The 24051-nt window shown below is 38.1% G+C and overlaps 1 protein-coding gene across 11 annotated transcripts in view; it reads left to right on the forward strand.

Moving 5' to 3' along the window:
* Positions 1–19153, forward strand: part of DCAF6 (DDB1 and CUL4 associated factor 6) — a 77352-nt gene extending 58199 nt beyond the window's left edge. For 8 of the 11 annotated variants that reach the window (XM_058830524.1, XM_058830532.1, XM_058830541.1 and 5 more), the window contains 6 exons: positions 4615–4656; positions 10080–10218; positions 12921–13077; positions 14633–14721; positions 17188–17293; positions 18682–19153. In XM_058830524.1, the coding sequence (XP_058686507.1) occupies positions 4615–4656; positions 10080–10218; positions 12921–13077; positions 14633–14721; positions 17188–17293; positions 18682–18746 (598 nt within the window). In that variant the 3' untranslated portion in view covers positions 18747–19153. The remainder of the gene's footprint in view (positions 1–4614; positions 4657–10079; positions 10219–12920; positions 13078–14632; positions 14722–17187; positions 17294–18681) is intronic. The other 3 variants (XM_058830550.1, XM_058830559.1, XM_058830613.1) reach the window with 1 other exon arrangement.
* The last annotated feature ends 4898 nt before the right edge of the window (positions 19154–24051 follow it).

Here is a 24051-nt window from a genome sequence, read left to right on the forward strand (position 1 = left end):
CCAAGAGCTTGATGGCTGAGTCTAATTTGCCTACGTGTAAGATATGTACAGCTGTATTTTCCCTGCAAGCCAGGAAGGCTCTTGCAGATCTAATACCTGTTTATGCTGATCACTTGCCTGCTGAATACTTAAATATTTGCAGTTTATTTTTTATTATTCTCCCTCTAGTCATAAGAAACTTCATAAATTTGGGTGCAGGGACCTACATTTTCTTTCAGCTGTATCTTAGGTGTTCTTATTTTGGCAAAGCAAGAGCTTTTAACGGCTGTTGTGCAGAAAGGGTGTGTTTGTAGTACATATGTTAAAACTGATTTGTTCAATTTCTCATTCTTGTTTTTCTCTGAAAGAGAAACTGAAATCCTTTTCTTTTTGTTGTTTATTAAATATTACTATGTATGTCAGTAAAAAAAAAAAGGTAGACTGCTAGCTGTTACCATTAATAAAAGAGGCGTTTAGTAAACTTTGTGCTTTTTTATATGAAGAGCTGTACATATTTGTTTGATCACTCAGTAAACTGAACCATCAATTTTCTATTCTTGGTTTAATACCTTTGTTCACTAATTGCAAAATTATAAAATTATTTAAGCAACATTTCTGTTGTTAGACTTCAGACATGACCTTTTTTACTAGCTTTAGATGTAATTTAACCTCATGTCAGATACCTTTGCTTTACTCCTGTTCAAAGACAGTGCTATTAATTTTTTATGCTAGAAATGCAAATTCTTGACAGGAATTTGCAATATATATTCATTAGGAAATCAGGAAGAATTTAACAGTTGTTTCTAGAGAAGATTTTGAATAATTTGCAGTTGAAATAAAAACAACATTGTCAGTAGTGACAAAAAGAGCAGTCAGTGGTTGTTTATTACAAAGCACAAGTAATTCTGCTCCCTAAATGACAGTGTTTATGAAGAAGCCAATATACACAGATCCTATCTTAATCCATTAACTTTCCATGCAGTACTAAGTATTTGTAGGCAGATATGGAATGGCAGAAATATTTTCCCCTGCAGAGTCAATGTTCATTATGATCCAGTGATTGAAGAGCAAGCTGTGAAAAGGCCTGGAATTTTAATTCCATCTCCATTTTCAAGCAGGATTCATAGCTTCTCTTCATGCACCATGTTGTCTCTACGATGTAATAGTTTCTGTAGCAATGTGATAAGAATGACACTTCCAGGTATCACACAGCTGTTACCATTTCCCACTAGTGGGGACATCCTAATTGAAGTTACAATTTATCTGACATGCCTTCTTTCCTCTCTGTGCGATAAGATTTCTTCCTGTAACAGTTTAAATTTATCACCTAGGAAAGATCATTCAACTAAAAGAATGATATAATTAAAATCCTTTATGCAGTCCCCTGCTCCCCTATTCTTCCCTCAAATAAAATCTGAAAAAAGTTGCTTTGTAGCCAGTGTTGGTTTAGAATTTCCTGCAGGAAATTTTCATTGCTCAGGTTTAATGCCTGACCAGACCATTTTGTTCTGCTTTTGTGTGTGTGAAAGCAGTGAAGTTTTCCAGTTTAACTTCTGAGCATTACATTCCCTGCTATTCTTCAGGTTTCAGGAGTTTCCAAATGCAGAGACTCTGAGATACTAAGGAGAAAAGTAAGACATCCTGTGTGTGCTCAAAGGAATTGGGATTTCCAGAAAGAGAGCAGACACTGATGGGCTTAAAGGCTATAGCTCTAAGTCCTATTAGTATTTATATCTCATATTAGAGTGAAAGGAACTGGAAGTCCTCTCTACTAGTACTGTGACAGTTATTATAGCCTAAAATCCCTTTGACAAACTGATCAAATTTGATTACAATCCTTCATGTCCCTTAACAAGTAGGAAGCTAACTCAAAACATTGCTGCTACCTTGGATATACATGAACTAAAATTGGTCATTTTGTTCCGTGCTAACATTCTGCTTTGATTGAAATAATTTTTCACATCCAGTGCTCATCATTGAATGATGTTCATCCTGTCCATTTTCAGGTTTTGTCTCCTTAGACTGAGTGCCAGGTTTTTCTCACTCTTAGCAGTAAAAATTCCTGGGTTTCCTGCCATCATGCTGGTTTCTGTCTCCTCTTCATGTTTCACTTCTTGCCTGAATGTGGTAGCCCAGCCCCCTGCACTCTTTGGGTTTTGCTGGAGTGGTTCTGTGGCTGTCACTCCTGGTCTAGAGAGGATTCTCTGAGCTGGAGCTGTGTCCTCCTCCTCTCTTGCGTGTGGCTGTTCCAGTGAGGGCTCGTGCTCAATACAAGCCCAGCAACCTGCACTCTTTCCTACTTTGTCATTCCTAATGAATGAGTGTTCCCTTTCACCAGAAGGAAGCTCAGAGATATACAACTCAATTTTATACTGCTGATTTTCTTTTTCTCAAGGCCCTCAGTGCCCTCCCCATTAATAAGCTCCCCACCCTCAATGTGCTGCATGATTCCATTCCTACACCCTGCTCAAGGACCATTACCATACCTGGCACAAAGCTGCCTGCAAGTCTGGGGCTCCATTCCACCAGGATGCTTTCTGGAGGCTTCTTTTCTCTTTCTTCACTCAGTAAATTGTGCTTCCTAACAATTCCTTTACTAAATCTCATTTTTTAAAGTTTATCTAATACTTTCCACTGTGTCATAAGATAATTAATGGCATTAATATCTGAGTAATAAAGTAGATTTTTTTTTTTTCTCTGGAAAATACTTAGGGGGAGCTGCTTTGGTCTTTTTTTTTTGTGGGTTTGGTTTTGTTGTGGATTTTTTTTCTGAAGAAGAAAGACTAGCCTGCGATAATCTACCTTTTGTGAACATATTTTATGTAATGCAGAAAAAAGTTTCATTTTCCTATGGGACAAAAAAATTTAAAAAGGCTGTTGCAACCTTCTGAAACAGAATGCTAAAAACTGTTTGACTAATAAGCCTTTTCCAAGATGCAGCATTACTGGCTTTGTCGACAATCAATTTCTTTTTCTTTAGGCTGTGTTTTCTTATAAATCAAGTAGCTCTTGTTTACATTGACCAGAAACTCTACAGGTGGAGAAACTCAAGATAAAGAAAAATATCTCAAAGGCATTTTCCCACAGTGAAGTACAGCTTTCTTAACTGAAAAAGAAGGGTAGATTTCTGATTCTGAAAACATGCTCTGTAGCTTCCTCTTAAGGAAAAAAAGTGGCAGAAATACGCTTCTGATAGCTCTGTTAAACAGAGCTCTAAATGAATTGAGAACTTCCTGCTGCATCTCACCTTATTTTGATAGAATAAGATAAAATTGATAGAGATTTCAGATTTATTAAATCTGAAAACAGATTTATTAAATCTGTTTATTTTGTAAATCTAGTTGTACAAGGCTTCCATTATTTGAATATTATTTGAGTACAAATCCAAGCTGTAATGTTTTTAAGCTGAGGGTTTGAATTTTTTCTCTAATAATCTAAAAATAGATACAAGGGACATAATCTCATATTGTGGATGCTTATAAATCTCAAAACATAATGAGGATAGGTGATTTCTCACCAGCTAACCTGAAACTGAGCTACCAGGAAGGAATGGGTAAAGTCTGCACCTGCTTTAATATTTTGAAAAGGACTTTAAATAGTAGCAGCAAAATGTGGAGAAATACCACAATCCTTTGTGGTATTTCTTTGATTGGCTAAGTCAACTGCATGTTGACTAAGAGTCAGCTAGGAAGAGTTTTGTCACAGAAGGACATTTCTTTAAAAGAAATAATAGAAAACATAACATCTGACTATTTTCAGCAGCATTTCTTTAGCCACTGAGCATCATGATAGGAGTGGTCTCCACAAGTGGCTAAAAGAAGCTAAGCAGTTATTTCATTTTTTCATGTTGTTGGGCCACTCAATGCAGTGTCTTTTTAACAAAATGGATAAGTAAGTGCACAGAATATTTTAAAATTAAAAAAAAAAAATAAAATTAAAACCTCTTCTCTACAGCAGAGCAGTTTAGCTAGATACTCACCAGACTAAATAACCTCATGTGCATTTTGGGGAATCCCCAGGAAAAGGTGCCTTCTCTGACAAATAAGACAATATGTGCAGGTCTTTCAGTCTGAACATATGCAAGGGCATTTCTTCTTTAAAACTTTCTGGGTCCAGCAAGTTTAGTTCAAACAGAGGGTGGTACCTTGTAATCTGTGGGAGGGAAAAAAGTCTATGCAAAATGTTCTTCATACACAGAGAGTGCAGTTTTTAATGGATTGATCTTAATTTTCACAAATTAGTCAAAACAGCTCTCTGAGGGCTGATTTCCTCCTTAAATGACTGAATTAATTTTTTTGGACTTTGAAGTTGATCTGGGGGCAGAGGCTAAGCCTGGAAGAAGCTACAATAGTATGTTTTAAAATCTAAAGAAATACGAATGTAAAATGGAAATGACGATACAGCTGCTGTGATCTATGAAGAATTACTGCATTTTATAACTTAACTTTGTGTGCTGTTACATAATTTGAATACTATTTTTGCTGAAATCCAAGTAGTCTCATATACTGACTCATACACTGGGAAGGAGCCTTCTCAGTTGGAATTCATAGAGCACATTTTGTAAGAGATGCTAACCTTTGAAAAACATGGTACCCAGCATTTGTGAATGACTTCAGTTGTTATTCCCTTTACTAGATATAATATCAGAGGAACAGCGATAGGTGATAGAATAATGAGGTAATTAATTATTTTATTCCTCCCCTCCTCCTTTTTATTGCCATATATTGGATTTATCAGGTTCTTGTTTTTCACATCTAACTGGCATTTTAAGAACTGCTGTACTTCAAATGCTATGAATTACAGAGCATATTGCTTGAGTTATATTTAGCTGCATGCATTGCATGGAAATTGAAAAGAAATGGCAGTGTATCCATTTTACAACCTATTAACATTTTTTATCGTGTGCCATAGAAATTAATGGAATTTGAAAAGTGTGTAGTTTGTGAAAATAAATACCTTTTATTTTTTTTTAAATTGGGCTGCTGAGGAACGAATTATATTTGCATGGGCTACTGCTGACTTGCTTTGTCTGGTAGTAGAGAACATCCAGTTCTGGACAAAAATATAAGACTACATGGATCAAAAACCATTTCTATTTTTCACCTGAAGAAAGTTATGGAACTAAGCATAAGTATTAGAGTTATATTGGATAATGCACATTTAGCAAGATCAATGCTAAATTTTATACAATATTGCTTTTAAGGAAGTTAAATGAAAAAAATCACTTGATCTCATATTCTTCTTTTAAATACTTGAAGGAAGCAGTTGTAAGAACATGTAAGGCCATTTGGGTAATTGTGTTTGGCCACATGCCCTAAGAGGGAGGAACTCTGCTGTGATTTCAGCCAGAGGCCATCCAGAGGGGAAATGGCCCAAAGTTGTTATAATGATGAAAATTAACATCTTGGCTTCCATTGGCAGGAAAGGCAAAGGTGCAGGATGAGGTTCCATAAAAGATTTAGCCTGAGTCCTGTATTTTAAATGCCTCCAGGAAAATAGTGCAGATCTGTATTTCTTTGTCTTATATTTTCATCTTAGCTGCAACTGGAATACCTGGATTTAACCTGTCAGCTTTCCTAGACATTCAGGAATCTCTGCTGTTTGTACTTTGAATTTTACAATAGGCATTCTTTCTATGTTCAGCATACTTACCAAGGAGTTCTTTAGCTCTTCAGCACAGCCCAGGGGAATATTAGTTTCATATTGCAATAAATTTAATATAAAATAAATGATGCATTCAGCATAGAATTTTTTATCAGTCTTTTTTGCTCTGCTTTTCATCATCATTCAGCAGCATACCAGGTGAAAATTTAAATTTTTTTTGTAACTGAGAATAGTTTAAACCTTGATTGTGTTTGAAAGCTGGGAAATTATCCAGGAGAGCATTATAGCAAACATTTGGTTTTGTATGATCAGCAGTGAAGTACCTTGGGTTTCAGGGGTAGTGTCAGTGTGCTGTTAACAGGATGGTTTTGCCTTTGGTGTTGAGCTGTCTTAGTGCTTGAAATTTGGCAGCAGCAGTAAATCTCTTCCACAGGTTCAGAGACTCCTAAAGGAAGTAATTAGTATCAGAAATATCAAATGTTGACATTAGTCAAGGAATCTATTTTAGCAGGGTGGTTAAGACAAGCCTTTGGAATTCTTGGGCAGGACAGTGGTAGCTGGCAGGTGGATTCCTTTACAATGAATAAATGACAGACCTGGATCAAGGTTTGCTGTGATGGTTTAGACACACAAATAATATCAGAATGATGGAATGCCCTGAGCTGGAAGGGACCCTCAATTGAGTCCAACTCAGTTGGACTCCTCCAGGAATCCCACCATGTGCCTGAGAGCATTGTCCAAATGACCATAAGGCATTGGAGGAGTAAGATCTAAGTTAATGGTTATAAGCCTTAGGTTTTCTGCAATTGTTCTGGATAGGAAAAATAGTTCAAAGGAGAAGATGGCAACGAGTGGATAAAAAATAAGATGTTAACATCAAAGAGCTTAAGAGAAGGAATCGGGGTTTGTGGTCCTCTGGTCCAGTGAAAGAGGTCTCTGCCCCTGGCAGGGGCATGATTTTTAAGGTCCCTTGCAGCCCAAAGCTGTCTACTGTGGAAACAAGACCATGTTTGTCTGTGTGTGAGTACATCTGGAGACGTGAGAAGTGACAAAAATCCTCAGTACTGAAGGAATCAATACTGAGCTCAATACTCAGTGCAGAGCTGAGACAAGAGGGATGGATCAAGGAAGCAGGGAGACGTGAGCTCTGCACCTAGCTGGGCTCAGGAGGCTGACCATTATCAGTCTGGGATAATGGTGTTTGGAAGAAGCTGGGTTATCTCAGGGACCAGATGAGTTTTATGGTAGCCACTACATTATTGTACTTTCACAAACAAACCAGTTATTTAATTGTGCAAACTGTACAGATTCTTGTTTTTAAAAAAATCCTCATTACACTTCAGAACTTATACAGAAAATGCCCTATGTGACAACTTAGATATTTTTAGACTTAACTTACATGTATACATATTTTCTATTTCTCTCCATTTATAATATATAGCTGTGGATCAGTTTGCATTGTGGGATTTTTGTGGGTTTGCTTTTTTGTTTGCTTATCTTGAACCTATGCTTAACTAAAAAAATATGGCTTCACTTCTGAATCCCTATTCTATTCATCTTGGGCTTAATTTGACTTTTGATAATTAATTACAACAATTAACTTCAAAAGGACTTCAAAGCTGGCTGATCATAAGGGGAAAAGCAGTGCTCTGTGAATATTTCCTAGAACTGTACCCACTGATGGGGTGCCTGAGAAGTGCCGACACAATAAATGCATAAATTCTATTGTCTGACATTCTGTGCTTGGAAGAGCAGTTTGGAAGGGAAGCAGCAGCTCTCAGCCAGGCTCAGCTCAAGCTGAACCTCAGAACAGTTCAAACTGCACAGCACACTTCTGTACCTGCTGATGCTCCAAGTGATGAAGCTGCTATCTGTGTTTGTGTTGGCAAAGACAGGAATTGTTCATCACAAATACAAATGAAAACAGCTATGCCAGATTTTAAAATTCTTGTGCATATATGACTTAAAACAATGTACAGAACATCTATAGTTATCAGAGTAGTTATCAACAAGTAATACCTCTCAGAGAAAAGACTTTTTCCTGTATTGTTCTGAAAGTCACTAAACTGGGCTTATATTTATGTTTTCTGGAGCAGACTTGCCTCTCCATGTTCTTGCTTTCTGCAGGGCTCTATCACAGTATGACAGTCAGAGCCGTGTGTGCCTGGCTGTCTTCTCCCTGGTGAAGGTAACCACTGACTTCACAAGATAACTAAATAGAAATCCACTCCTGCCTTTTAAAATAAGGCCCCAAATGAGGAGCTTAAATTCAGAGCTCCATTTAGTTGAAAGACAGTTTTAACCAAAAGTTGCTTCTGTTCTTATTTAAAAATGCATGATTCTGATTGCTGAGTAGTATTGAGGGTTTTTTGTGATATCTGCATATTTCAGCCTAGGGGAATGGAGAGGAGGAGATTCATTCTCGTAGAGATGTTTGGATGAAAAATTGTGTGAGAAAATACTTTGCTTTACCAATTAGCTACTTTAATACCATTTTCTAATCCCAAGACTTGTTACTGCTGTCCAGCACGTAACCCTTCTGAAACAGCTGGACAAGTCAACTGCTCTGTCAGTCCTAATGATGTTTAACTTCCCAGCCTCTTCACTGCACATCTTTAGATAATTAGTGTGAATGAATGCACAAAAATTACAAAAAGCAATCACGGTAGATGATAGATGCTTTTACTTTCTCACACAAACCATTATTTTTTTTTAAAAGCAAGTAAAACCCAAAGCTGCACAAATAATGGTTTAAAGTTTCTGTAAGTGTTTGATGCAGCCTATCATGTGCATGCCACCCTTTTTCCTTTATGTAGAAGCAAACTGGTGAGGAAAATAACTCAGTGATATTTAAAGCACAGTAAATAAAGAATGTAGGCTTCTTTTTTTTTCCCTCTGTGTTACGAAGATGTTGCGAAGAACTCTCTTAAATCTGTTGAAGATTGAAGTTGAAACTTGGCAAATTATAAGGACTAACTAAAAAATACAGTGTATTTTTTTACTGTAGTATAAAAAGAATGAACCAGGAAATTGCCTAGGGGTTGAAAGGATAGAAAACTTTCACCAAGGAAGTAGTAGTAGTAGTCTACTTTTTCTGGGGCTGTTTGCTAGGTAAACATCTAAGAAATGTATTACAATTAGTAGCACACTGTTAAGTGGATCTATTGGCTGGTGCTTTCAAAACTCTTCTGGTTTCTATAAAAAAGTACTAAAATTTATTTTGAAAGCTTAGCTGTATTAGGTGATCTGTCTTAGTAAAACAGCTTGTGATTTGTTGGTTTATCTGTTTTTATAGTAAATAAATTTGCATTAATGACTTGCATTCCTTTTCCTTCTTTGCTTAGCTGTAGCATAACGTTTATTTCACCTTAACTTTTTGGTGCAGCTTTCTCCTGTGGCAAAATATGGACAAAAATCTAAGCAGATCATTTGGCTGAGAGAATTAGTTATGAGATAGATCTGGTGGGGGATTTTCTGGAGTAGAGGACTTGTTTCTGGAGTCTCCAGGATCAGTGACAGAAACACTGGAAAACATTACTTAAAAACAAATTCAGGTTACTTTCTGGCAGCAGTGTAGTGAAGTTCCTGGGTCAGTTTTATTTTTAGGATCATATAAATTGCTGTAATAGTTTTACTCCTTGCATTCTGCTAAAATCTGTACCTGCTTCTTCTTGAGAGTGACATTCCCCTTGGACTGTGTTCAGGACCTCAAAGCTAATAATGACAAGGAATGACAGAAGGAAAATTGAGATGTGACTGTCTGGTCATAGCTGGAATTATGGGGATCTGCAAACTGAAGAGCTAAGCAGGAAAAATTTGACACCAAGGTTCACAGATTAATAAAAAAATAAATTCCTGGAATTAAACATTCCCAAAACAAATTATATATAATTTGGCTTTTTTTTTCCTCTGTTATTTTAGGAAATCTCCAGCTGTAAACCTTACTGCTACTATATGGGATAGGTGCTCCAATAATTGATCTCAAATCATCTTTAGCCTTAGTACTAAAGTGCTTAGAACTTTTTAAAAGCTATCTAAATCTTGTCATAGAGAAATAATGATAAGAAATACATTGGACAAAAGCTTATGAAAAACCAAATCACACTGCGAGACAAATTAGATCCTTAAGGGCTTTTTAAAATTTAGAAACTTCTTTTCTGGCATAGATTTTTTTTTTTCATCACTTCAGAATTTTGCTACCTCAATATGGGTGGAGGGTGAAAATAAAATAGCATGTGAATTTTGCCAGCAGCTGAAGTTTGTTCTACAGAGGGGGAATAAAACCTGGCATCACTTGACATTCCACTGTCTTGCATGCTATTCTTGTTGTAAGCCAGGATGGAATAAACTCAAGTCTGTAATTTTACAGTTGGGATTATGTTGATGTCTGTGTCAAACTCATGGAGAATGTGTTGGAGTGCCTAATGATGATTTTTGAGAGCCCCTTGCAGTGTCTGGGATGGGGCTCTCAGTGCTGTTGTCTCTGGAATTCACAGGCGATCTGCTGTCGCCCGCATCCAGGAGCTCTTCAGGAGGAGGAAGGAGAGGAAGGAGATGGAGGAGCTGGAAACGCTGAATATCAGGCGGCCCTTGATAAAGATGGTTTATAAAGGCCACCGCAACTCCCGGACCATGGTACAAACTCGCTGCTTTATGGGCTTAAGTGACTTCAAATGTACCTGCCTTCAAAATCATCATTCAATCCTCACTTTCCCTTCCAAGCTGTTTAAAATTATTTAATCTTGGACTTTTAAAGAGCTTGGAAGGGAAAGTGAGCATTAAATCACAGTTTTGAAGAACCTTGACATCTCTGAATTAAAAAAAAAGGAACTAGTGCTAGTTATTAAATTATAATTTAGCTACTAGAGGCCTTGTCTTTTTCACACAAAATGCTGTATTTTAAGGAAAAATGCAGTTATTGTGTTTGTAAAGCAATGGTGCATGAAAAACAGATGCTTCTTTCCTTGCTATTTCTTTTTTTGTTTTTTGCAATATTTTGGAATGTGATGTTCTGAGTTTTGGGTGTATTTTGCAAAAGTAGCTGGTGTGTTAATTTGCAGCTGATGTGAGGAGTAGTCCCTTTACCCCCAAAAGCCATTTTCTAGGGTTTGTGTGAATAGCTTTGATTACGCTTGGAAAAATGCTTCATTAAATACATATTTCCGTCTACATAAACAACAGAGTTTAAAATAAACTTTGAATAATGACAAAGAATTTTCCACTCTATTTCAGAAATTGATTTTAATTGCTTAAACCCCCATTAGTTCAAAAGTTCTGGCATCAGGCACTTTGTGGTTAAAAGATACTGAAAGTGAGTTCATCTAAGTCTTAGTTCAGTCTCTGTCTGCATAGCTGCTATTATATAGATTATTTAATAGATTTTTTTGTTTGGGTTTTTGGGGATGTGGGTTGGTCTTTTTCCTTTTATTTCACACAAGCACCTATAGCAAGGAATGCATAGAATGAAAGAAGATGTAATTTTATTTTCCCTGTCGGTCTGTATGGTTGCAAATTTCATTTTAATCTGCTGGTTTGAGTAATACCTTCATTCCTGCAAGGCAACGGCTAATGATATTTCCCTTTCAAATTTATGAAGGAGACAGCTTAAAAAGCTGAGCAATCCAGGGATAAAGTTGTCTTGTCAATTACATGAACCATTTATACATATATATGTATATAATTTTTATGTATATATACACATACACATGAGTGTGTATATATGTATATATAGTGAATTAAGGTTATGCAGGAAAATGGAATAATTCTGATTCTTCTTCCCTTTTGAAAACTTTATTTGGCAATCTTACTTTTTTTATAGTCCTGCTTTTAAAACAGTGACTTTTAGAAACTTTTGAAAACTGAAAATTTTAAATGTGAATTTTAGTTCTGTTCATTTCTGTGGTGCTAAAATTTGATTTTATGAGTACTGAGAAGTATGAGTAAGAGAACACAAAGGAAACAGGAAGAGGTCATAATTGAAAATTAAAATATAAAATTAAATATTTTTTTAATATTTGGGATAATTTAGATGTAACAGGATAATGAAAATAGATATAAAAGGAGCTAAAGATGAAAGCTGCTGAAAGATTAATACATTGGAATTCATCACAGGAATGCAGCTTCTCTGTTTTATTTTTAGACATCAGGATGACTTTATTGCATTGACTGCTGTCATTGGGACATATTTTATAGACAAAGATCTACCAAACCTGAAAATTAAAGCTGGGCATACTTATGCTGGAAATAAAGCACATATTTCTAACAGCATAAGGGTTCAACTTACCAATGAACCTGTATCAAGGTGGCTGAGGCAAAGCACAGAGCAAGGCAAGGTCTCTGCCCTTTTTTTCAGGGCATTTTCTGTAGGAAGTGTGCCAAAAGAAAGATAAGGATCCAGGCATGGTCCTCTGTAGAGTCTTACCTGGAAAATAATTCATAGCAGGATGCTGTGTAAATAGTCTCAAACTCAAAGTTGAACTCCCTTATGCTGGAGTTGATCTTAAAAGCCAAACTGAACTTCCCACATTGGAAATGGTCTGTGTGAACTCTGCAAGGTGCTGCACAGGAAACTCCTGCTTGCACAGGTACCTCTCCTGCCCCTTGTATGTCAATTAAAAGAGTTTGTAGGAGGTACTGCTAGCTCTCAAAATAACAATTTTGCACGCAGGGCTACACTTCAGCCTTCCAGGCTTTTTCCTGCAGCACAAACAGCAGACTCTCGTGGAGCTCTCAGCTCACATCTCATGACTGAGTTTTCTGACTGTTGTTGAAGCAATGTCCCTTCTCCCTCTGCCACCTCATCAAACCTCTCACCTGTAGAGGACTTAGGACAGCGAATTTATATCATTTAACAATGGTTATTTTGAGGTCCTACACTGAGTAAAAGCAGAAGTGATTTCTGAAGAAGGTTTCATAAGCTTCTGTCTTGTCTCCTGTTTCTCTGTAATGGAAAATCCCCCCCAGGGATTAGCATGTCACAAACATTAACTTAGCCAAACTTCCTAAAAACTCCATTGCATACCCCTGTCTCCAGTATCATTTCTGTGACTTCAGAAAGTGACAGATCTGCTGGCATTTACTTTCAAACTGTTCAGCCTGCCCCAACTCCTTTCTCTTTTCTTTCCTATTAGCAGCTACTTTGCTTAGGAAATCTAAAACCTTCTGAACTTTCATTTTTTTAATCACTCTTCTTTTCATGTTTCCTTTAAAATTTCTTAAATGTCATTTCTGCATGGGCTGAGCTTTTCTTCAGCAGCACTGTTAGTGCAGACACAAGAGTGTGCTCTTGGATGGGCTTTTCACTGTCTGGGTCATACAAAGTTTTGTTTTTCTTGCAGATCAAGGAAGCCAACTTTTGGGGATCCAACTTTGTCATGAGTGGCTCAGACTGCGGCCACATTTTCATCTGGGACCGGCACACTGCTGAGCACCTCATGCTGCTGGAGGCTGACAACCACGTGGTGAACTGTCTGCAGCCTCACCCCTTCGACCCCAGTAAGTGCAGCATTCTCACACTCTGCATGTCCAGCTTCTCTGCACTAAAGCATCTTAAAGCTCAGTCTTAAACTCTGTCTCAACAGAGCCATGCAATGATTAATGAACTGTTGTTCTTGGTTCCCCATATAATTCAGATAATACTGCTTTTAATTTTGCCTCTTACTAAGGACCTTTGGCCCTTAAATCCCTCCTTTCTCAAAAGTTTATTGAAATCAAACTACTCCTGGCACAAAATTTAGAGAAATATTGTCAGATGTAGTAAGAAGAATCTGAGTTTTTTGCTGCCCTCAACACATAAAATGTTTTCTATGACACGAATGACAGAAATATGAGGTTGCTGAAATGCCAGCAATACTTGGAAATTATATTGGAATCTGGTCTCTACTTGGCTCTATTCAAAAAATGCAGTGGAAGTGGGTGTCTTCCTCTCACTGGCATTGTGAGATTAGAAGAATTAATAAAATTCATAGAAATTCCAATAATTTGTGTTTATAGGGAGCCCTTCATAGAAAAGATGGACCAAAGCAGTAGTAGGAATCACATGTAGCTGGGAATCTGAACAATTCTCCAGCCTCTGACACAGTCAGGGAAAGTATTTGTGTTATTTCTTTTTTCACAGCTTACCTGGCTGTACAGCAAGAGTCAGCTGTTAGTAAATTAGCAAGTAAAGTTGTTATAATAATACTAGAAGAAGCTGGGGTTTTTCCAAACAGTTTGGGAGAACATGGAATACTGTCCTACATAGGCAAAGCCTTGAACTTTTAACTTTTTAATTGAAATTGAGTTCTTGTAAATGTCCTGAGTTGGATACTCTCTTTGGAAGCACCTTTCACAGTGCCCTGTAGCTTTGCTGACATTTGTTGGGGTGTGGCTGTCTCTCTGCCACACTCTGAAGGTGTCATTAAGAGAGCTCATCCTCCTCCTAGGACAGTTAATCTTGTTCAGCTTCCCAGCTACTGAGACTTCTCTGTGGAATTTTCCTACAGTGGTTTTTGTGCAATGATCTAGAGAATGTTCTGCAACTTTTCATATTTTTCATATTTTTCATACTTTGTCTATAAGAGCATCCATTGCATCTTTATATTTAAATAGCAAATAAATTTACATGGAATTCAATGAAATTATCAAAGGTTATTTGAAATTTGAAATTATCTTGGCTCTGCCTTTGTACCTGGGTCTACAAATCCTAAAGCTTTGTTACTATTTGTTAATGCATATACTTATCAGCAGAAATGGATTAGTAGTGGCTGGATTTGCCCTTACTTTTTGCTTCTGTTTTTTGTATATTCTGGTGATTTTTTAAAATTTAAAACAGGGGGCTCTTGATGTTTGCATTTGTTTTCTTCATATATATATATATATATTTTCAAAACCATATAATCTGTGGAGCAGATCTCATGCGGGGACTTGGTAATTACAAGCTCTGTTCAGCATGAGATCTGACATTTGCAAATAAATGCTTCAAGTAAAGTATTCTTCTTCCATCTAAGGGCAGAAAATGCCAATAAACACATAACACATTTAATTTAGAATTACTGTTGCTTACTTCTAGTTCTGGCCTCTTCGGGTATTGATTATGATATAAAAATTTGGTCGCCACTGGAAGAATCCAAGATTTTTAACAGAAAACTTGCAGATGAGGTAAGAACCTTTCCTCCTTTTCCATGGTAATGTTGCATCTCTAATTCTATAAAAGCCTTTGATACAAATTACTGATATTGAATTAGCAGAGTTATTTAATGTTCAACAAATGAGCTACAAATAAAAAGCTGCCCTTCAGAACAGCTGACTTTCATATCCTTGGCACTTTGCATTTCGTCATCTCTCCTAGAAATTATATAACATCATCTGCTATTATGTACATGAAAGGAGTTGGAAGAAGTGTGAACACTTAGATACAGATGGAAAACTGGCAGGAACTAATAAATGAACATAGTGCCTGTCTCTAAACAAGTAAATGAAGGAAGATGAAGGAAATAAACGGAAGGAAATACAAGGATATACAGAAGAGGGAGTGCAAAAATCAATCCTATTAAATATTCAGTGGCATAAAAGGGACTTAAAGGTTAAGATTGCACATGGGAACTTCATGGAATAAAGCAAATATTTCAAGCCAAATCAGTTATAAAAGTCCAATGTGAAGTTATGTAACTCATTATTTTCATTTGCCCTCAGAGCAAAAACTGGATATAGCAACTGGCCTGGGGTGACCATAGCTGACTGCTGAATAATCATATTTGAGTGATTTACATAACACAATGTATCAAAATGTTATATGGTTTTCTGTAAATAATGTTAGAGGACAGATTTGGTTATGGGGTGGTCAGGTTGGGGGGTTTTTTTGTGAAATCTCTTGGGCAGCATGGATAGAGTAAACTGGGTTTTTTTATCATTATTTCTCTATAGTAGTGCTAAATATATTTTAAACAAACAGAAACACACAACCCTTAGCCACCACCTCACATCCCTTGAAAAAACCCCAAACCGTCCATTTGTGAGTTTTGAATCTTTCCCATTATTTTAGCACTGAGTGAAGTGATACTTCCTTGCATATTGTATGACAGCTTTAGTCATGACATCCCTTTGGGGTTTAGAAGTATTGCTAAACATAAATGTGTGCTAAAAGTAATTACTGTACTTCAGTTCCCTCACTTTATTTCTAATAATTATAAATTATTTAGATATTTATTATGTTTTCTTTAGTAAACGTAGCACTGTCAGAAAAATTGACTGCAGTGCTGTTTGTAATTTTACATGTCTTTTGTTTTTTAATTTACTCCCTGTATTGAAATACCTATGAAGGAGCCAGGAGATGTTCATAGCAATACAATAGTTCTCACCATGTTATGTTTGGCTGGAATAAGTGTCCAACATACCTGAACTGAATTTTCCGTAGAGGGGGGAAGGTCTGGAGACAAAACACTGTGTTTGAGGAAAGTTCCATATAGATACAGAAATGCATGTAAAATTGAGAGAGGCCATGACCTTAGTGAATAGGAAAAGACAGTGGTGATGAGGACAAACCTCTGAATGGAGAAAAAGCCTCAGCAACAGGTTGTCAGGGGGGTTATTGATGATGCACTGGAGAAATCTTCTCAGTTTGCTTCTGTTAGGGAGTGATCAGCTGTGCCAAGTGCCTGGCAAACAGGTGAGAATGACAGAAAAAAGGTAACTTGACTGGGAAGGAAGAAGGGCACTGTAAACATTTGCAAGAAAGTGTTCGTCACAAGAGGAACAGGCTTGAAGAGTCTCAGAACAAGAATTGCATTATTTTCCTGTCTTACAGCAGCTGATCTGGGAGCAAAGACTGAAAAATGGTCAGAACTTGTCTCCACCTAAAGAAATTTTTTTGCTTAATGATAATAAAAACATAGTCTAAAAGCTGAGACAAACTACAGTGTGGGATTAGAATTTATGGAGGAAGAAAGAAGGATGGCAAGGAAGTACCATGAGGAAGGAATAAGGGAAGAGAGCTAAAAGTATTCATTAGTTGATATTTTTTTCCATGAAAATGAGACAGTAGGAACTAGCTCTTTCAAGTCATTTAGAGGCAAGCTGTAGCTCTGTTTACAAAGAATTATGGAGCTAAAGAATGTTCATGAAGTGGGATAGAAAATGGCTTGTGTTCCTTGGATTTTCTCCAAAAGTTTCAAGCAGCATGAAGGTAGGAGTTGAGGGTAACCTCATCTCTTTTCCTTCCTACATTCTTGGCCAGCACTGGTGCTAGAACTTTGTTCTCTACAACAGTTGCCATCTGGAAACAGCACTTTCTCTTATCAGTCTGCTTTACTTCATGAAAGATTTCCAAAGTTTTTCTTAGTCACTCATCTTAGTATCTGCCATGCATGTGGACAATGGAACCATAATCTTACTAGAATATTCTTTAAACAGATAATTGAATACCTGCAGGCAGGGTCCACTGTCTGACTTTTCTTACCCCAGACAACAGTATTCAATAGCAGTTATTAAAATATTGCTCCCTTAGGGTAATTTTGGACTCTGTAAAATGGTTTTTGCACAGAAATTCTGTATCTACAAGCCCATATCGATGCAGTATAATTCTGTGTTTATTTCTCATGCTGTTTTTTTTCCCTTCCCTGCCTCCAGGTTATAACTCGTAATGAATTAATGCTGGAAGAGACCAGAAACACCATCACTGTTCCAGCTTCCTTCATGCTCCGAATGTTGGCTTCGTTGAATCATATAAGAGCAGGTGAGAGACTTCTGAAGAGCTTATCCACAGCACTGTGAAATAGCTGGTTGATTGGGAAGTCATCCAGACCTTCAGCTGTCTGTGGCTGTACTTGGGGCTGGTGAGAGGACTCAAGGATTGTTCAAGGGTCTCTCAATAGAAGTATTTAGGAATTCTTTGGTGTGAGACTTGCAACATCTTTGCAGCTGTTATTTTTTATCTCAAAACAAAGAGCAAAATGTATTTTAGATGTTGAAAAAGACAGTCTTCAGGAATGATCTTTTCAGTGGGTGCTGTGTGATGGGAAAACTGTTGGGGAGGACTGGAATGAATTTTAAGATAAATTGGCTGTGATTGTGGGCTTGGAGTTGTCTAGGGGTGAAGGAGGGTGTGAAGATTGAGGACTGTGGGAGGCATTGCTGAGACTGCTGGGCAGCAGGATGTCTTTCCAGTTCCCATGGGGGTGCAACTGGTAATGAGAGGGTTGCTTGGGAGGAATCATCACTGGGAACTGGACGTTGGTGATGGAGGACAGTGGAGAGACATCACACACTGTATAGGAAGCAAGAGGGTGGCTGGCATGGCATATGGGGCAAAAACCTAACAGACCTGCAGATGAAGGTGAAAGTGATGGGAGATGCTGAATATGGGACTCTGGCTGAGCACAGCGGTGCCTTGCAGTGGTGAGGTGCGAAGGAAGCTGTGCCTGGTGGCAGCTGCTGCTCCTTTCTCACCTCTGGGAGCCGTGTATCCAGCCCAGTGCTACACCTCCATACTCCTGTGTTTCCTTCAGTTGTCCTTATCTCTCTTGAGTGAAATGCTAAAAGAACTGCCCAACACTTCAGTTAGAATAATTTCAGCAAAAATCTGTTATGGCTGGGTGGAGTGTTTCTAAACCTGACTGCATGTGGCTTGAGTGATTGGTCTTGAGCCAGTCATGTTGCCCCACACATTTCTGTATTTGCCCTTCTCTAAATATTTACATCAAAAGGCACTTTTTCTGATATATTGAAGTGACAGGCGGTGATCCCCTGGTTTCTGGACTATTCACATTTCTAGCAGTAGCTATTGTAGTTTCACCTCCCCAGCACTTCTGTCCCTTGTAGTCACTGCCTCATTTTAATGTTATGCTTGCATTCATCTTTTCTGTGCTGACAGCCAGTCAGCAGCTATGGTTTTCCTTTTGTACACAGATTTTGCTTTCATGCCTGGAAATCCTTTAGGGTATTTCTCCTTTTCTCCTTTCTTGTGGTAACATTTCTACCCACTCTCTGCTGTAGACTTTCTTCTACCATAAAACACAGTCATATCCCATTCTGTAATAGTCCAGGGAGACAGCATGTAATAAATATTTACCAGAAAAAGAAAATTTTTTTACAAGTTCTTTTTACTAAATCTGTGTTTTGCAGACCGATTGGAAGGCGACAGATCAGAAGGATCTGGCCAGGAAAATGAAAACGAAGATGAGGAGTAACCAACAGTTGTGTGTGAGCACCTGGAAGTCAATGAAATTTGTATAAGACATTAATTATATTTTTCCTTACAGAGCTTTAGTGCAATTCTGAGGTATTGCTTTTGGATAACCTAACCTTTTCTTTTTTTCTTTCTTTTTTTTTTTCTTTTTTTTTTTGAATGACTGTGTGCATGACTTGGGAGAGTGTGCAAGTTAAAATAAGCAAAAATGTTTTTAAAATGTTTTGCCATGTATGAGGGGTGCTAGAAAATGCCAAGTGCAATATTTTCCTTAAACAGCAAATGTGGGAGCTTGGATCAATGTTTTAAAGTAACTTTCATGATAGTAAAAACGTTGGTTCAAATAAATTTCTATACCTGCTGTTTGCATGTTTGTTGCTTTCTAATTAAAAGATTTGGTTGTTTTAAGTAGTTCTGTGGTTTTTCTTTGTGCAGCAATTGGTTTATCACCTTGTAAGTACAACCCCATTGCTGCCTTTGCAGTATTTATGTTCTTTCTTACAGTGTTTTTGAAGTGACAAACACAATTATTTCTTGCAGTGAGCACTGGGGACTTTAAGACCCTGTGTCTCTTGGTTCTTGCATTTCCCACACATATGTAGGCAAAAATTATCTCTCCCTCAGTTGTAAAATGTCACTTCCCATTCTCTGTGCTTGGGTCTGTAATGCTGCTGCAATAGTTGTATTTCACTGATAGACCTGTGAGTTTGCCTTCTTTGCAACAGCAGCAGGTACATCTTAATTTCCACTGGATTTAGGGAACATGAATTTAAAACCTCCTGTGCGTTGTTTCCTAGGAATAATTATTTGGGAAGGCTGTTCAGTCTGTTTTATGGGCTTTACCCTTCCTCCACAGATTTTTGGATGGCAAAGGGGAAGAGAAAGTGAAGGAAGGAAGGTGGGGCAGTGGAAAAAGCTGTTTGCTCAATGGCAGTTCTTGCCAAGGATGGCAGATGCTGAGAGGCTCTATTGGGAATACAGAATGCTGGGAAGAATTCTAAACTGGGGGAGCTGAGGCTTCATTACCCTGTTGACATTAAAATATACATTCATCACACAAGCTGCACAAACTTTGCTAACCTCAACAAAAGGCATTCCCCATACTAAATAAAAAAGGACATTAGCATAACATTCTGATGTCCTGATTCACAGTGCAGGCATGCTGAAGGGATATAAAGCACAGAAATAGTGGGAGAAGGGAAAACAGAAACAACTGGAAGAGATGAAGAGAAATTTGTGAGGGAGGAGAAGTGGGAATTATATGGAACTCAGCTGGCTGTAACAGTGGAGATATTCCCTTAGGCAAGGGAAGAGTAACATGAGGGGAGAGGAAAAGTGTGAGGTGATGGATAAGGGAGGCTGGGTGGTTTCCTTGCTTGTTATAAAGGAGAATTTAAGAAATAATTGAAAGTGATGCAGTGAAGAGAATCTGGCAAAGGAGAAAATAACTCTTGGGGAAAGGAGTTTTTGGAGGCAGAGGGTGCTGAGAAGCTCAAACCTCAAACACTGGAGTGCTGTGAAACCCAGGAAACTTCACATCTTCTGTCCTGTGCAACAGAGGATGGAGATCTGCTAAGTGTGTGAGAACATATCTAACATCAACAAGAGAGAGGAGAAAATGTCATGGTAAGATGTTTGGTTGTTAAGGGAATGGAGTGAGGGTAACAGCTAATATAGATATCTGTCTTTTCTTGTGGAGTAAGTGGCCCTTCTGTGGGAGAAGGGAGCAGAACTATAGGTTTTTCTCATGAGATAATGTTTTGGTGAAGCATGTTTAGATCAGTAAGAAATGAAAGAATATTTTATGACTTTGTGCTAGATCTGATTGGGAAGGGGGGAACACAGTGATTTAGCACTATTCAAACCTTGCTGCTCATAGCACTGCACTGAGAAATGTTTTTCTATCACATGTAAATTAACTTTGAATTTTTATAACAGGGGTCCTGCTCTCCTTAGATTTAAAAGAACTAAACAGGAAATATATATGTGGTATTTAGTGTGTAGATAAAGTAGGGTTGTCTGCTCCACTGCTGGGGCTCCTGAGCAATTTTTTGAATGAAATAGAGTAACACAATGTTCGATGCAGTTGGGTTCTCTGTAAATTGTTTTTGAGGTATTTTCTTCGAAAAATAGCCCTGGTGTTTCTACAGAAGCCTGACTCTTCTTATTTAGAAATTATTAATTTTTTTTGCCTTGAGTATAAATTCTTCCTCAAATAAATATATGGAGAGGATAGCTTTTGTCTTCCCCAGAGAGGTTTAAAAAAATCACTGTGGAAGTCTTTCTAAAAATAAAAAAGCTGCTTCTGCCACTTTTGCTTTGGTTATAGCAATTGCCAGCAAAGAACATACCAACAGCAATAATCTTGTCTTTTTTTCCCCCCAGAGTTCCCCAATAAGCATATTATTCCCAAAATGTCTCTTATTTATTCAGAGGCTAAATATTAGCTTTAATTCCTGATGCATAGCTGCGGGTTTACTGATTAAAAGAAGATGATTTAATCTCAATAAGGAAAAAAGTTTAATATTGGAGGATTTTTCAAACTTCACTGAAGCTTTATAGGCAGTTTGTCTAAAACTAAGATATCTATAGTGTTTGGATTGGCTTTTTATTTTTTTTTTAATTTACATTTATATAATGGGCTAAATCTGAGTTCCTAGAACCATACAGTAATAGCTGTTGGCAGAAATGGGGAATGCTGGCAATTCCAGAGTTTGCAGCTGCAAAAGAATTTTGGGAAATATTATTCAAATGTGCAGAGGATTTTTAAACCACTCCAAAGCCTCACAACTTGAGAAGGAAATCTCGGGCTCAGGTCTGGTTTCAGGCTGGGGCTCGGAGGTGGGCGGTGCTGCCGGAGCTCCCTCTAGTGCTCTGTTCCTGCTGTACTGGGAGACATCCAAAACGTTTTTTGTCTAGTAACAGGGCAAATTTGATGGACAGGATGGTGATAAGGATCCAGGGAACACCTTCTCCTGCTGTGTGGAGTGAGGATTGCACATGCACTTCAGCACTGTCAGTGCTTGTGTGCTGGGAAGAGCGAGGGTTCAGGTGTCACTGCTCACTTCTAGGAGGGATATTCCTTAAGACCATTGCAAAGATCAAAAGCATCTTCTCTGATATGTTGCTACAATTCCTGGTAAATAATTCGGTGTCTTGAATCCTGGGCAGATGGTCTCTGGAGGACACAATCTCTTTAAATGACAAAGATGCTCACCTTGTTCAAACTACTCTTAAGTTCTGCTCTTTGTGCCCTCCCCGATGGAGGCAAGACAAGGTTCGATAAAGGCACCCTGCATCCCTTGGATTGTGAGTTTTTCTTACCTAAGCATTAGAAAAATGTTACAGTAGGCTATTGTGTACATCTTTAGCTCTTGGAGAATGCCCCAGATGATGTTTTTGAGGAAGAAATTCCAGAAGTAAATATTCAATAGGGGTTTCACTGAGCTTGCACCAACAAAATAACCAGTGAGAGTACGTGGTTGTCTGCAGGAGATGGATACGCTCAGAGGGGCTGCCTGGGAGAGCTGAGCCATTCTTTTCCAGTTCTTTTCAGCCATTCTGAGCCAGTCTTTTTATGGGAAGATCTTACTGAGCCAGGCTCAGGCCATCACTCACAATCCTTGGGAATAGTCCTGTTTCGTGGGCAGAGCTGGCAGCATAGTTGAGAAATGAGCTGCAATTAGCAGCAGTTGAGTCCCAGCCCATATTCCTCCTGATCCAGTCACACACACAGCAAGAGACCGACCCCAGAAGCCTCAGCTGAAGCTCAGGGAATGACACAGGAGACATCTGTGAGGTCAGTGTCCTGCCTAAACACGAGATTGAGCTAGTCTTTGAAATGTGGGGTGAAATCAATTTTAAGTTCTTTCCATAAATTATAACGTGCACAAATACCTTTACCTGTGTAAGAATCCAATTTGTCTTCTCAGTGACATTCTCTACTGCTGAGCCTGAGTTATTTAAGGTAATAGAGATTTATTTTCCTCAGGTTTAAATGTTCCTTTTAGTATTTGCATTTGCTTTGTTCTCTTTGATGAAATGACACCATCCACCTTCTCACTGCCTTTTAAGAACTTTCTGTCAATGCTCCCCTCTAGATTAATTTCCCTTTACTGGCAGAGCAAACTGAAGTTCACGAAATAACTACTACTAAAACACATAGCAAGGTGTTTTGATAGGAAAAATAGGGATATGCTTCTCTTTAAAGCAAGCTCCTTTTTTTTCTGATTATGAGTCTACCATATTATCATGCTGCCCTTTTTTTTTTGCAGGAGGATGGCTGTACACTAGTATAATCCATGGAATTTGACAGATTCACTATCCAAATAAGAACTGATGGCTACTAATTTAGGAAAATCTCACTTAAATGGAAAACCCTCTAAATAGAATTTGTTAATGGGCTTTGTAACTAATTGGAAAACAAATCCCTGGGGATCTGCAGCTGTTCTCAAACAGCACTGCAGTTCTCCTTCCTCTCTGCATGATGACTCCATGCTCAGACCCTGCTTCCAATATTTTCCCTCACCTCACTTCTAAAGAAATTTGGATAAAAACTGCATACCTTTAAAACAAACCTGTAACAGTTAAGTCATCTAAAGGAATGATAATTAACACAAGGTACTTTTAGTGGTGAGTTGAATGTGACACTTGCCGAATTGCAAGATGGGGTTTCTGTTCCTGAGAGTGATGACCATTCAGTAGTTGTGCAAGGTGAGTTGGGGCTCCCATTTTAATTCTTCCTGACTTAATGTTACAGTGGTCAGCAGACAGCTCTGAGAAATGCTCATTTATCACTTTGTTCATGGGAAAAAGTGTTTGGTTCTGTTACCTGTGTAAATCCATGAGCATTCAAAGGGGAAATACCATGCTTTAAAATAATTTCCGGTTGTTTTACCCAGGATTAAAAAGAGCAAGGAAGAGTTCTGTAAGTCTTTAAATGAACGTGGCTTTAAAAATAGTGTTAGGCACTGTGACAGAACCGTTTGGCTTGGATGTTGGTTGTGCTACAGAAGCTTTCCAGGCACAAGGATGTAACATATAAGACCCACTTAAAAATTCTTTCCAGTTTTTCTCAAGCGAATTTTTTTCTTTTTAGGTATAATTATATTGTGCACCTGCTACCATTGCATGTAAAGGTTGTGCAGTGAGTAGACTGAAGAAGGGGGATTCTCTCTGTGGCAGGAGCTCTTGCTCACCCCAAGAGCAGGGAGACTGGCCCACCCCCAGAGTTACAGTCAGCACCTCCATCAGCTCCCCCTTCCTGTGGCAGGAGCAACTCCCAGCCCCTCTCTCCTTCACAGCCA

This window comes from Poecile atricapillus, chromosome 1 (genome assembly GCF_030490865.1).
Source record: "Poecile atricapillus isolate bPoeAtr1 chromosome 1, bPoeAtr1.hap1, whole genome shotgun sequence".
Lineage (NCBI taxonomy): Eukaryota > Metazoa > Chordata > Aves > Passeriformes > Paridae > Poecile > Poecile atricapillus.